The sequence below is a fragment of the Pavona decussata genome, unplaced genomic scaffold (assembly GCF_977016875.1).
Source record: "Pavona decussata unplaced genomic scaffold, jaPavDecu1.1 SCAFFOLD_217, whole genome shotgun sequence".
NCBI classification, from domain to species: Eukaryota; Metazoa; Cnidaria; class Anthozoa; order Scleractinia; family Agariciidae; genus Pavona; species Pavona decussata.
In genome coordinates, this window is record NW_028145622.1 from 361,914 (window position 1) to 375,000 (window position 13,087).

General features: G+C 37.7%; 2 protein-coding genes across 3 annotated transcripts in view; both read left to right on the plus strand.

The window, feature by feature from the left end:
* The first annotated feature begins 2,079 nt into the window (after window positions 1-2,079).
* LOC146459681 (lysyl oxidase homolog 2-like) lies at window positions 2,080-8,389 on the plus strand. 2 transcript variants are annotated; one of them, XM_085089180.1, is made up of 5 exons: window positions 2,080-2,240; window positions 4,058-4,189; window positions 5,019-5,315; window positions 6,408-6,710; window positions 8,031-8,389. In XM_085089180.1, exons 1-5 carry the CDS (start codon window positions 2,135-2,137, stop codon window positions 8,309-8,311), a joined length of 1,119 nt encoding a protein of 372 aa, XP_084945306.1. In that variant the 5' UTR covers window positions 2,080-2,134; the 3' UTR covers window positions 8,312-8,389. The 2 variants fall into 2 exon arrangements, with proteins under 2 accessions (XP_084945306.1, XP_084945307.1); XM_085089181.1 differs by having other exon boundaries at window positions 2,080-2,237.
* Window positions 8,390-9,994: 1,605 nt separating this feature from the next.
* LOC146459682 (proto-oncogene tyrosine-protein kinase receptor Ret-like) overlaps window positions 9,995-13,087 on the plus strand; it is a 14,057-nt gene continuing 10,964 nt past the window's right edge. Inside the window, exons 1-2 of the mRNA XM_085089165.1 lie at window positions 9,995-10,934; window positions 11,666-12,013. Of these exons, the coding sequence (XP_084945291.1) occupies window positions 10,862-10,934; window positions 11,666-12,013 (421 nt within the window). The 5' untranslated portion in view covers window positions 9,995-10,861. The remainder of the gene's footprint in view (window positions 10,935-11,665; window positions 12,014-13,087) is intronic.

Sequence of the window (13,087 nt, forward strand, 5' to 3'; positions counted from 1 at the left end):
CAGAAAAAATTACTGTCAACAACTAAAAATTGGAAGAAGAATACCCCAGTTTTGACCTTTTGTTTTTTAATTCCTGGAACCAGTCGTCGAACAGGAAAGTTAATTCAATGAGTGGCATTGGATAAATTAGTTATGCAGCGCTTTCTCGTAGTATACCGTGAACATCCCACTCATGATTGCCTGAAGGTCCGTGTCTATAGAAAGAAAAATCAAGTCACTCGTGGGATATTTCACGGTATACCATCGAAAGCATTGCATAACTAGTATATAATCGTGTTACGATTAATTCAGTGCAAGAGCAACAATGACTAGTTACTGTATGTCTTTGAGAATTTCAACATTCAATCGATAAAATGACTTGCTCAGAGACTGCCAACTGTGACAGAGACTGTCACTCAAGAATTCAACTCTTCAGTCACAGTCGACGCTTCTCCAGCACAGTGAAACGTCATTTTTGGCGCAGCCCATTGTCTTTCAAGACAGAAGGAGATAACAACGTAACAACGGGGAATAAAAAATCGTAATCCCTAATGAAAATTAAGCTATATTTCAACCCCCCAAAAAAAACTAACCTCTGGCGTAGAAATTTGGCGAGGAGTTATCCCACCGTATCAAGCTGCCGTTTGACACCAACGTCGTAGCAGTACAAATTGTACCTTTTTAAAAAATACCCAATGAATATTGGGTATTTAAAAGGTACTGCCCTCACTATTAATTATCATTTCTATTGTTTTTTATGTAAAATTGTAGTATGTTTCTATTATTGCACTTTTATTGTATATTATTCTTTACTTTTTTTTTTTTTTTTTTTTTTTTTTTGCTCTAGTTAGTTGCACGTTATACGCCAGTTAGTTGCACGTGGCAGGGACCAACTCGGAAGCCTAAGCTCCTTTGGTCACTGCGCACATTTTTAGTTTTCACATTTATGATATTTAATGCTGTCTTTATGTTACTTTTCTTATATATTGTAATTTCCTTTTGTTGTAAACCATTGAAATAGTACATAATAATAAAAACCTTAAACCTTATAGCCCAAGTCGTTCAAAAACCGGATAAAGTTATCCACCGAATATATAGGTCGCTATGTGAATTTTTCTGTAGCTCTTTTATTTGTGAATAGACGAGAAGCGTACAGGTGTCTCTTTATGGCTGTAGGAGATTGTGTGAAAAACTTGCCAAAAAGCGTTGGTTTGAGTATATTTGCACCGCTGGATAGCTACTTATATTTATCCACAGGAATAAGTTATAATCCGCTCTTTGAACAAATGGGACGTGACAAACTAAGTACACGCTTGAAAAAACTCCTAAAGAACGCCAGTAAGTAAAAGTACCTTTTATATCCACTGAAAAAGCGCGTTTTTGTTAATATATTGCGAGGGGAAAAAAACAACAAAAACAAATGAAACGCGTTTTAAATTAAAAGTCTTTGGGCCAAGTTTAATTTCCTTTGGGAGTTCTGAGCTTTTGTTCATGAACGAGAGTTTGTCCATTTTTCTTTCTTGTGCACAACAAAGGTTTTAGCGGTAATCGCAACGTGAATCTGCCAGTACCGCACATACAGGTAAATTAAAATTCCTTCTGAAATGCACATCTCATATTTTATTAATCGTTTGAAGACTAATTTCTAATGCGATTGAGTGCACTGAAGGCAAAAAGATCTACAAAGCCATTAAAAAGAAAATACTTTGAGGCAGCGCTAGCGTGGCTGAATTTCAGTCCCGCACTGACCACTGGAATTCCAGAGTTCAACTCCTCGAGCTTGGTCTGTCTTCTGCCAGTTGGGATTTTGAATCATGTTATATTCAATTTGAATTAATTGTTTGTGAAGTTTAAATGCTTCGGCGAACCCGCTATATCTAAACACAGTCACCGAAGGTAAATAAAATTGAGGTTGTTATAGATTTTTTTTTATTGTATTTGTTTTAGACCAACGGAGCTGTCTCCGTTAAGTTTACACACCTTTTCTGTTCCACTCAGTTTTTAATATCCTTATACATAGCAAACAGTGTGCCTTCAAAAGTGCACTTTAAAGTGACTGTGGATTCAAATGAATTTGCATATTTTTCTCGAGGAAAAGGTTGCTTTAATAACGCCTGGATCAGTGCACATCATTTGAAGCTCTGTGGACCCCGGAATGCCTCTAAAACTCTTTTCTCAAACTTGGCTGCTTGTATGTGCGTTTTCGTTCATTGTTTGGAGCGTCAGGATTGGGCAAATAGGATCGAGAATGACAACAGGTAGTATAACGACGCTTTTTGTCCTATTTATGGAAGCTAACGTTTCTAAAATTTTAGTATCTCAAAATTTGGATCTTATATCTGCTATTTTTTCGCACTATAAATTTTAACAGCCTTCTGTAAAAAGAGATTTCGCATGCCAGTGTGGAAAAAAAATTAAACATTTACTTTAGTGACACTGTTTTTTGAACTAAACCACTGAGGACAATCCTACAAGAGGGTATCAATGACTTTATGATTTAAACTAAGGACTTATTAGATCACCATCTACTGAGTCCAGTGCAAGTCGCTACGAATTGAGCTTAAGTTCTTGCTTGCGCTGTTTTCAATTAGAATTCAAGTGATAAGTTTGTCAATTTGCAGGTCAGTAACTTCTACTGGCCAAAAGAACTAAATTTACAGTTGTTAGGAAAAGTAATCCGAGCTATTCCGGAGGGTGAGCCCCTACTTGATTTCTGTTGGGAGAATTGAAATTTTTCTCCGTCGCTTTAGATTATGACTCAGTAATTAACGTTCAGTTCAGATTTTAACCAGAATACCATGCCGCATCATTGTTACCAATCACAAGCTTGATGAAACTCTAATTAAATTGAGTTGTAAGGTTAGTGGATCGATAAGACTTGTAGCACCTTTTTGGCCCACTTCCATCCATGGTTTGACGACGATTTTAAGGAGAACAAGAGAAACATGGAGTAAAAATAGTGCCTTTGGTCGTTCGCTTTCTCTAAAGAAGCGCTTTACTAATCCGTTGACAAAACAAGTCATATTTTCCTACCTCGAGCAAAAATCACCATCTTACTGTGAAACAGCGTGGCAAATGCATAAGTGGGCTTTCATGGAGACAGAAAATCCTCTGACTGTTTATTTCCTTTTGTAAAACATCTCTGCGCGTGCACATTTTAGCGGAAAACGCCATGAAGTATATTTTGGAACATGGGAACTGGTTCATCAGTTGAAATGCATGATTCTTTGAGAGCCAGAAGTCTGGGATGAGCAGCTGAAATAGTGATATTTGAAAGACCTTGAAACCGTCTGAAGGCCAATAATTACTGCTTTTTGTAACGGTAGGCGCGGTAAAAATTGATTTTTTTTTTACGGTTAACGGTCACATTTTAGGCTGTTTGTGATTGACGGTTAGCCCAATTGCTTTTGTCATCCTCTAAGTAAATTAACAGATGATGAACTTTGAGAAACATTGTTCAATTCATCCAATCTTGGAATCCCTCAATTACAAATTAACCAAGTCCTGTGCAGTAGATGTTATTATTCCAACCTGCAAGCATGATTTACAACCTGCATGGGAAATTTATTGCAATTTAATTACTTGTTGTTGTTGTTGTTGTTGTGGTTGTTTTTGTTTTTGTTTTTCTTCTTCTTCTTCTTCTTCTTCTTCTTCTTCTTCTTCTTCTTCTTCTTCTTCTTCTTCTTCTTCTTCTTCTTCTTCCTCTTCCTCTTCTTCTTCTTCTTCTTCTTCTTCTTCTTCCTCCTCTTCTTCTTCTTCTTCTTCTTCTTCTTCTTCTTCTTCTTCTTCTTCTTCTTCTTCTTCTTCTTCTTCTTCTTCTTCTTCTTCTTCTTCTTCTCCTTCTTCTTCTCCTTCTTCTTTTTCTCCTTCTTCTTCTTCTTCTTCTTCTTCTTCTTCTTCTTGTTCTTCTTCTTCTTCTTCCTCTTCTTCTTCTTCTTCTTCTTCTTCTTCTTCTTCTTCTTCTTCTTCTTCTTCTTCTTCTTCCTCCTCCTCCTCTTCTTCTTCTTCTTCTTCTTCTTCTTCTTCTCTTATCTGGTGCATTTGACTTAAGTTTCATTTCCTGATACTTTTTTCGCAGAGCCACTTTGGACCAATTGGAGCCAGTGTTTCGGTAAATGTAACGTAAAGTTTCAAATGAGGAACTGTCTGAAAGCCTGTACTGACAAAAAACTTGAAATAAGGGAGTGTTCTGTAAACCAAAATTGTCCAGGTGAGTAAAATATAGGTAAGGATTGAACTTTATCTTCAAAGAAATGACGTCATTAACTCGCCAAGAAAGTTCCAGGTTAAAATTAGAGTAGGGTAGAGCCAATGCGCTCTAATAAGGGTAAATTAGAGTAGAGTTGAGTGGACTGGAGTGGAGTGGAACAGAATAGAGTAGAGTGGAGTAGATTGCGTTGGATCGAAATGAATTGGATTCGATTAAACACGAATAGATTTGGCGAGATTGGGTTGCTTGCTCATAAGTCGTCTTCCCTACACACGGCACAAGGAAACGAGGAAGGCAGAAGAAAGCTTTCATACACTGAACTACTGACTGAAAGATACTGGAGCAGAGACAATCGGCTACTAGACTGAGAAGAAGAAGAAGAAGAAGAAGAAGAAGAAGAAGAAGTAGTAGTAGTAGTAGTAGTAGTAGTAGTAGTAGTAGTAGTAGTAGTAGTAGTAGTAGTAGTAGTAGTAGTAGTAGTAGTAGTAGTAGTAGTAGTAGTAGTAGTAGTAGTAGTAGTAGTAGTAGTAGTAGGAGCAGTACTAGATTGAGTTGGCTCGAGTTGGATTTGACTGAATTTGACTGAGTGGATTATAATTTCACTGACATTAAATTTTTCTGAAAGAAAGCTTGGCTAAATGACTCTGAGTGAATTCAGCTCAAGGAAAAGTGAAAAGTTTCATATAACAGTGAATGGAAATAAGTATTCACCGAGTAAATGGATATGAGTGACGTTTTTCATATTCTGTGTCAGGGATTAGGTGTTGTCGGTGACCAAGGAGCAAGGAAATTTAACAATAAAAACGTCCAATTTTTCTCGTTTTTCTAGCACAAAAGGCACGTCTTTCACCTGTGAATAAGTTCGGTGCAAAGGTCAGCTTAGAAATCTATACAAATACCAGTTGGAGGTCGTTTTGCCACCCAACTTGGGACATTAATCTCGCTAATGAAGTCTGCAAGGCCTATGGCTTCCCGAAAGCGGATGCGGTTTTAAACGATGCATACAGTGGCCACAACGATAGTTGTGCTGTGATTTTAAAATCTAACAAAACAAAATGCGATGGTCTGAATAGCCACATGTTCTCCCGCTGCGACAACGTCAACCGAGCTGTTGCTGTTTGCAAAGGTAAATTTTGAAGGATATTAAGATACATTGTACCTTTAAACATACATTATATCTAACCTGATTGTTTTCTGATTATGATGCAAGTTAGTTTTCCCTCCGAGGTTGTTAGAATTATATGATAAAACATTTGGGGTCCTTTTCCCGAAAGATCTGGTAGTTTTCCACACCAAGTAGGTAACCTAATTGTTTTCTGATTATTATACAAGTTAGTTTTCCCTCCGAGGTTGGTAGCATGAATTATATGATCCTTTTCCCGAAAGATCTGGTAGTTTTCCAGACCCAGTATGTATGGTGGTATGGCGTCCTGAACCAGGACGAATTATGAAGTGAATGATACTTTAAATCAGTTTAAAAATAAAATAAAAGAAAAATTTCCTTTTTTTGGTTTCGTTTTGTTAAAGTTTTAGTCACATGACCTGAAAACAACTTATAACGTTTGTATTCTTTACTAAGAAATAGGGAACAGAAAGCTACATTTCATCAATCTTACGATGACCCCTAGAAAGGGCTTTATCATTCCGCCTTTTTTAATGTCCACGTGCTGACAGTAACGGTAAATTTAGGAAATAGGTCACATGACATGACAAATGACAAAATCCCTTAAAATGTAAATGAGAAGTACCACCTTTAAAGGCAAACGTTTCCAGAAGTTTGGAGTGTAAACGTTCGCTATTTAAAGAAAAACAAGCTGCTTGATGTCATCAGCCAAGGAATTACAAGTTCCTTAAAATCTCTGCCGGGGATCTTATAAGGATAATTATCCCATAGGACGGTATAATGTACTTGAGTCGACTCTAGTATGGGGAAATTATTGAAACAAGTTACTCCCATGTTTAATGGCTACGCTGTTCTCTATACAAGAAAACCACCTCCAAGCGATGAACTTGGCAAAACTTCTCGCCTTACTGCAATTTCCGAATGCCCCAGATATTAGTTAAATGGCCCCAAAAGAGGGGATTGTTCCAACCTAATAATCGAGCAACTGCTTCTTTTTAAAGCTTCTTTTTATAACTCGTTATTGAATGTTCTCCCGACTGTTGTTATTTGATATGCTTGATTTTCTTTGTACCTTGTTTTATTCCTTGCTTGTAGTCCCTGTAAGAATTGATGGTGCGTACGCTGGGAAAGTTTATCTTTTTCACAATGGAACTTGGAAATCTATAGCCATGCATGAATGGACCTTGACCAACGCTAAAGTAATTTGTCGTCAGTTGGATTTTAAAGACGCTATCGCTCCCTTCTCCACTAACAGCACCCTGGCTGCTAAATCGAATAAATGTGTCCCTCGGCTTAATTGTTCTGGAAAGGAGGTTTTTCTGGGCAGCTGTTCCCTAAACTTCTCTTCAACCTGCAACCCAAATAGTGAAGGTGTAGCTAGTGTGACTTGTGACCCAAGTAAGTGTGTCAGTAGCGAGAGGAATGTAATTGTGGTTAGATATCCAAGTAATTGCGTAACTGAGTAAACTGACCCATTGAGAAAGTATCGCCAGTGATTCAAGTAAGTCTGTACGGTCGACCTGTTGAGCAGGTATTCTCGCAGTAAGAAAATGGGGTGGACCGACTGCAGTAGCTCAGTGCTAAAGTTTAATTCAAGAAGTATTTATTTATGGTGAACGGGGTGACCCAGTGGAATTTGAAGGGAATATGGGATGGTGGGGTAGATGTGGCAATAGGGGAATTGGATTCGCCTGATATACCAAGGAACCAGATGGTCAATGTTCCATGCATAAATATATGGAAGTTCTGGTAAAAGAGATAAACCAGTTTTGAGGGAAAAAATAATAAACAAAACAACACATTTTAAAGTACCATAGTTTGCCGTCACAGTACCCCCCCCCCCCCCCCCCAACAGCATTGGTAATGCAGTCAACTGACTATAAGTACATCTCTGGAAAATGGAATTGGCAATATCTGATATCTTTGGAAGCGACGGAGTAAGAAAAGTGGATCGAATCAACCAGCCTAAGGAGGGAATGCCCTCACTTAATTAGCTTCCCCTTGACACTATCAAAGTGAAACAATAGGATCAGGAAGCGATTACTCAATAGGATTCAATTAACTTTATTTAGCTGGGATTTTTTTTTAAAGTTTGATGAGTTCCTGAGCCTTTCACGAGGGGCAAATTCTACCACTTCTTTGTGACTTCAAGAGCATTAACTGGGAGAGTAAATTTATAATTGTATTGTAGTCTCTTTGGTTTGAGGTTAGAAAATGATATAGTGGCGTCGTATGTTGCGGGTATTACGTAATAACTTTTGTGCAGACGCCATCTTGGATTTCTTTTTTACAAAGAAATGTAAAACTACAGTTTTGTAAAACATTGATCCCTGTAAGAAATGTGGTTTTCGTGGAAATATCAAGGCACATGAACAGTATCATGTCGTAGGAGTTTGTTTCCAGGTAAATGTTCGGTCAAGATGTCTAGATAATGGCTTCCATCGTGTGTTTCGCATAGTGTCATATAGAAATGTAAAACTACAGTTTCGTAAAACATTGATCCCTGTAAGAAATGTGGTTTCCGTGGAAATATCAAGGCACATGAACAGTATCATGTCGCAGGAGTTTGTTTCCAGGTAAATGTTCGGTCAAGATGTCTAGACAAGTCCGAATGTTTAAGGTCACGATCAGCACCAACACTTTCTACCCTCCAAATCTCCCAAATCTATAGGATCATAAAGCAATTCATCATTCAAACCTTTGTTATTTTTGGTCTAGAAAATGGCTTCCATCGTGTGTTTCGCATAGTGTCATATAGAAGACTTGGCTCTCGGGTTGCCAGTAGTTGTAACCTAAGTTCTCCTATCTGGTATGACGTCAACAACAATACTATCACCAGCAGCACACGGAGAAAAATATTTGTAAGCGCGAACAACGGGACGATGGTCATTTCAAGCCTTACTCTAGAGAACGCTGGAGTCTATTTCTGCGTAGGGTCCAGTAACAGAAGAATGTTCGGTACAGTGATCATTTACGTGAGAGGTAAGTCCTTCATGTGATTGTTCCTCCGAGTGAACATAGTCCATCGGTTCAAAACATTAAAGTTTTCATGGGAAATTAAAGAAGTTAATTATATCACAAACTTAGTACACTGCCCAAAATAAATCTTAAAAAATGAAGGACATTTCATTTGGTGACGGTACGTTATTTCGAGTTCACTAATAATGTATTTGTTGGTGGGTCTTCTGTCTCTTATAAGGTACAATAAAGAACAATAAAATTTTGGTCAGATGCAAACCTCGTGCTAAGCCCTTTAAAGTATATTCGAGTTATTTTTACTTTTCTTGTACAAAAACGACACAAACAGAGAAACGGAAGATCTCGTTATAAACATAAACATTGTATAAAGGTTGCAACAGGAAGGAAGAGAGAGACTATAACGATCAAGCTAGTTAAAGCATCATGCATTTAGTTTGTGGAAAGTTGTTTATTCAAACTAGGTACTTCCGCGGAACCAGGAGTTTGCCACTAACGCTGCTAGAACTCGGTCAATTCTTTTCTTGATCAAAGCTGAGACGAGGGCTCATTCTGTTTATTCATAAATTTATTTATTTATCTTTTATCTTTTATTTGTTCTCAGTAAGTAAGTGACCTTTACTAACGTGGGCAAATAAATTTAACACACTACATATTGTAAATTTCGCTAGTTTGCAGGTATTATATTGCCAAAAAAAAAAAAGAAAATGCGTAAAAAGAAAAACGAAGCGCTAAGATATAATACGAAACTCTGTAAATATGTACAATAAAACTATGCACAGATAATAATAAATAGTAAGAGATGATGTGCGATTACAACTCTCAGTAAATATTAAAAGCTCTTTTTTTTTTTTCCGAGCACCGTCTACTAAGCGGACTTCAACCAGAATTTTTCAAGGCCAGGGGGAACAGATAATCAGTTGCGATACATATGGGGTCCCACAGCCAATTGTACTGCCAAACTGGTGGAAGAATGGGACGCGTTTGTCTGTTAGTCGGGCTAGTAGTGTCCTTGGCAGCAACCACAGGCTAATCATAAATGAAAACAACAGCCTCGTCATTAGGCAACCGACACGAAAAGACGAAGGGGCATACAGTTGTGAGACATTACAGGTGTACGAAAACAGTGCTGGAAAGAGGCAGAAATTAGTCTTCTATGTGGTGGTTGGTAAGAGTTTGTTTCATTCCATTAGTCAAGGACACACAACAGATCGTTTAGATAGAATATCTGTTGGGAGTCGAGGGCATAGCCCGCCTCAGAAATTCGTAGGATATTTTGAACAAATCCATTCTTTTTATTCCGAGCGAAATAGCAAATCGCACTTTCGTAACGCTGAAAAAAATAGCCTCTTTTGATTTCAGAGGACCAAATAATTAGGTTAAAAACAATGCAAAATACAGTCGAACCTCCTCCCGTTGGCGGACACTTAGACATGCTCTCAGCTACATACAAACACCACATTTTTATCTTCCTATAAGCGAACACCTCTCCTAAGAGGGCACTAGCTTTTTCTGTTCCCAAGGGTGTCCGCTTACGGGAGGCTCAACTGTATATAAGGCCAACGATCATTCGAGAAAGAAGATATCTTTCCCAATATTTACAGTTGAGCCTCCCGTGAGCGGTTAAAAATGAAGTGTTTGTATGTAGCTGAGAACATGACCAAGTGTCCGCTTACGAGAGGTGTCCGCCAACGGGAGGTGTCCGCTAGCTGAGGTTCGACTGTACTGAAAATGAAATTTTCAGCTCTAGACTTCTAGCGAATCAAACTGTGTTAGCTTTAAAAAGTTTGCCTTTACAAATGTAATAAATTAAAGCAATCTGGGAATACCAGTGGCAACATTTCAAGAAATTTGTTAAAAAGCTCTTCCTTGGTGCCCAAGATAATATAAGAATACTAGACAATTTAGAATTTTGTTTCCTTTCATTGTAATTTCTTAAGGAAGTAATTATCCAAGTAACTTGTAGTTTTTCTTCTCAGATACTTTTGTGGCGGGACTTACGCATTAAAAATGTAAAACTGGGCGGGAGCACTGAATCGCGAGAACTACAAGGAACCAACATGGCGGATCATGGTGGACTAAGTTCCACTTTACTAGAAAGCGTTGGCTTAATTAAAGCAATCAGCAAAATCTTTCAATTAATTCTACTACACCAGATCTTCTTATTGCAACTTTTTACACTTTGTAGCTGAGGAAGAGAGTATAAGATAATCTAAAAAAGGCAAAAGTTTTACTTGCGTCAATTTTCGCTTGGACTAAAGTTAATGAATCAAGAATGAGTTGTATAAAACTTAACGTCGGGCTTAAATACTATCGTCAGACGTGAAAATACTGAATGTGACTGGTATGGGATGAGGGTCTGGCGTAAGCTGTTTCGCCCGACGTTAAATTTTATGCAACTCACCCCAGGGCCCTTCATCACTGGTCCTGATCTCGTATTATTACTTTAAAAAGTTTAAGTCATGCTTTTTCATTTGTTTGCAGTATTTGTATTAAAATTATTATTAATATTAAAATTATATGTAGATGGAAATCCATGTTCACCAAATCCATGAAAAGGACGAGGAAACTGTATGTCTACTAAGAATGGTTCCTTTAGCTGTTACTGCTTCGAAGGATACCGTGGCAGTTTCTGTGAAATCTTTGGTAAGACGTGGGTATGCAGGGCTTATTGTATTTAATTTTTGCACGAAAATCAATTTCGCTGGGTAAAACTAATGGTAACGTTTTATGAGCAATTACCCTAATAGTGCACAGAATCTGGTGTTAGTCATCTTTCAGTGCAGATGACTGAGATAAACTTTTAAACTTCTTTTGAGAAATGCCCAAAAGTTGATTACTGCCTGTCCCTCTTGGAGAAGTAATTACGTCATGATTGCCATATGGCCGCCATCTTGGATCCGCCCAAAAATTCATGAAAGCGCCAAAATAAAATTTAAAAATAAAAAACAAAACAAAAAACAATGACAGTCAAAACCACTTAAAAAACCTTAACATGGACTAAAATCATAAAAGTTTCTTAAGATAATCAATTAATCTTAATTTAAAACTGAAATTTTCCATTTTCTGTTAAAAAAAGGCTGTCAAAACTCGTTTGCTTTGGTAACATCAAGTACAATGAACACCAACTGACCACACCAAGTTGTTTCCGGATAAACCTCTAGGGAAGTCATCGATTTTCGTCGCACTTGCATAGATGTTAAAACGTTGTTCAGGTTCAAAATCACCGTGGGCCGAATCCGCCCCCTGCGCCCAGTCTGCATACGGTTGTTGGTTGGGCAGATTAATTGGAAATTTAATTTTGCCCTTTCCGAGAACCCAAGAGCCACCTCGAATGCTAAGAGCGATGTTGTCTTTGACTTCTCTTTATTTTACAGTGCCAACGACAACTCTGAGAACACCAACCACTTATCTAGACACGCCGGTAGTGTTTATTAACGTAGGAAACGAAAGCTTTGTCGTTGGAGATGATGTTCTTCTGAAATGCAGGATAGAAAAGACCAAGTGGTTTGTTACTGCTCAATGGATAAAGCATGGAACAAATGCAATCCTCACCCAGCAAAATTTTTCAGCCAGTGTGCTTGGTTCGGTAAAGACATTCCATACATTTCATTACGTAATCTATAGCCTCTCCCTTGATGACGGCGGAGTCTACACTTGTAAAGCTATCTTCTGGAATTCATCTTTACAAGCACGGTCCGAGAACTACAGATTGAGAGTCCGAGGTGGGTAGCGTCTTTCATCTACTAGCTTATCTTTCAAGACAAGCTTGGTACAGTTATTAGTCTTCTGTCACTGTTTTTTCCTGCGTCATGATCAGTTAATTTATTCAGTACCCACGCTGACTTTGAACAGTGTTAACATTTTTAGTTTGTAAGCAACCATCCCGAAACTTTGCGACTTCTCGTGATATTTATCTGGTACCAATTTGGTATTACATTTCATTACTCACATGACCTGACGTTTCGACGGGAGCAAGAGTTTTGCAGCCATGTTTTTCGAGATGCGATACATTTCCTTTTACTTCTGTTACAAAAAAATATTTTTTTATTAGTTTAGAGTTTATAGAGACCATTTTTTGATTGCTGGAGCGATGTTCATGTTTGTTAGTGACAAAGGGAAATGTAACAAAAGTATCGATGCATTTGCTTGCCACCTTTGCTCTTTAGACTCCTATTTTACAGTCTTTTGCTGATATGAATATATTTCACTATTACTTAAGAAAAGAAAATTTGGTACTAGTTTTTCTTTTCGAGTTCAGCTTTCGTTTTCAACATTAATCCTTACCAATGATTTATCTCGAGATGTATTAAGGCAGCACTATTTAAGACTTGTTTGTTTTTGTTTTTTGCCCTGCCGCACATTATTACTCTAAAAAGTAACACGCTACATAGATAATAAGTATTAAAACACTACACTTTTTTGTTCGCTTCCGACCAATGTGGTCCCTTCTCTATTTCCGGACTCGGCATCATCTGTGTTTTGTATTTGTTGTTGGTTCTATTCCTAATTCTGAGGAGTTTTTCTCTTGGTGCTCCGGTTTTCCCCTCTCCTAAAAACTAAAAATTATCAAATTTTACTTCAATATGGCATTTAATCACAAACTATATCATGAGCCTCTGGCTCGGGAGATTGCGTAAGCACTCCTCGTGTTTGTGTCATTAAAGTAATTATTTTACTTTTACTTTCCTAACGTTTTACAACACGATGGCAGCGGATAGCTATAGTATGCTTACCAGCGTTAGGAACTTTAAAAGTTAGGTTATTTTTTGCTCTATAACACATCACAGGCAAAATTT

What these genes read in the sequence shown, in the direction of transcription:
- LOC146459681 (XM_085089180.1), top strand. Translation starts at nt 2,135, where the DNA reads ATGCCTCTAAAACTCTTTTCTCAAACTTGGCTGCTTGTATGTGCGTTT. An exon ending in TGTAAACCAAAATTGTCCAG is followed by an intron (nt 4,190 to 5,018) that starts GTGAGTAAAATA and finishes TCGTTTTTCTAG; the next exon opens with CACAAAAGGCACGTCTTTCA. An exon ending in AGCTGTTGCTGTTTGCAAAG is followed by an intron (nt 5,316 to 6,407) that starts GTAAATTTTGAA and finishes CCTTGCTTGTAG; the next exon opens with TCCCTGTAAGAATTGATGGT.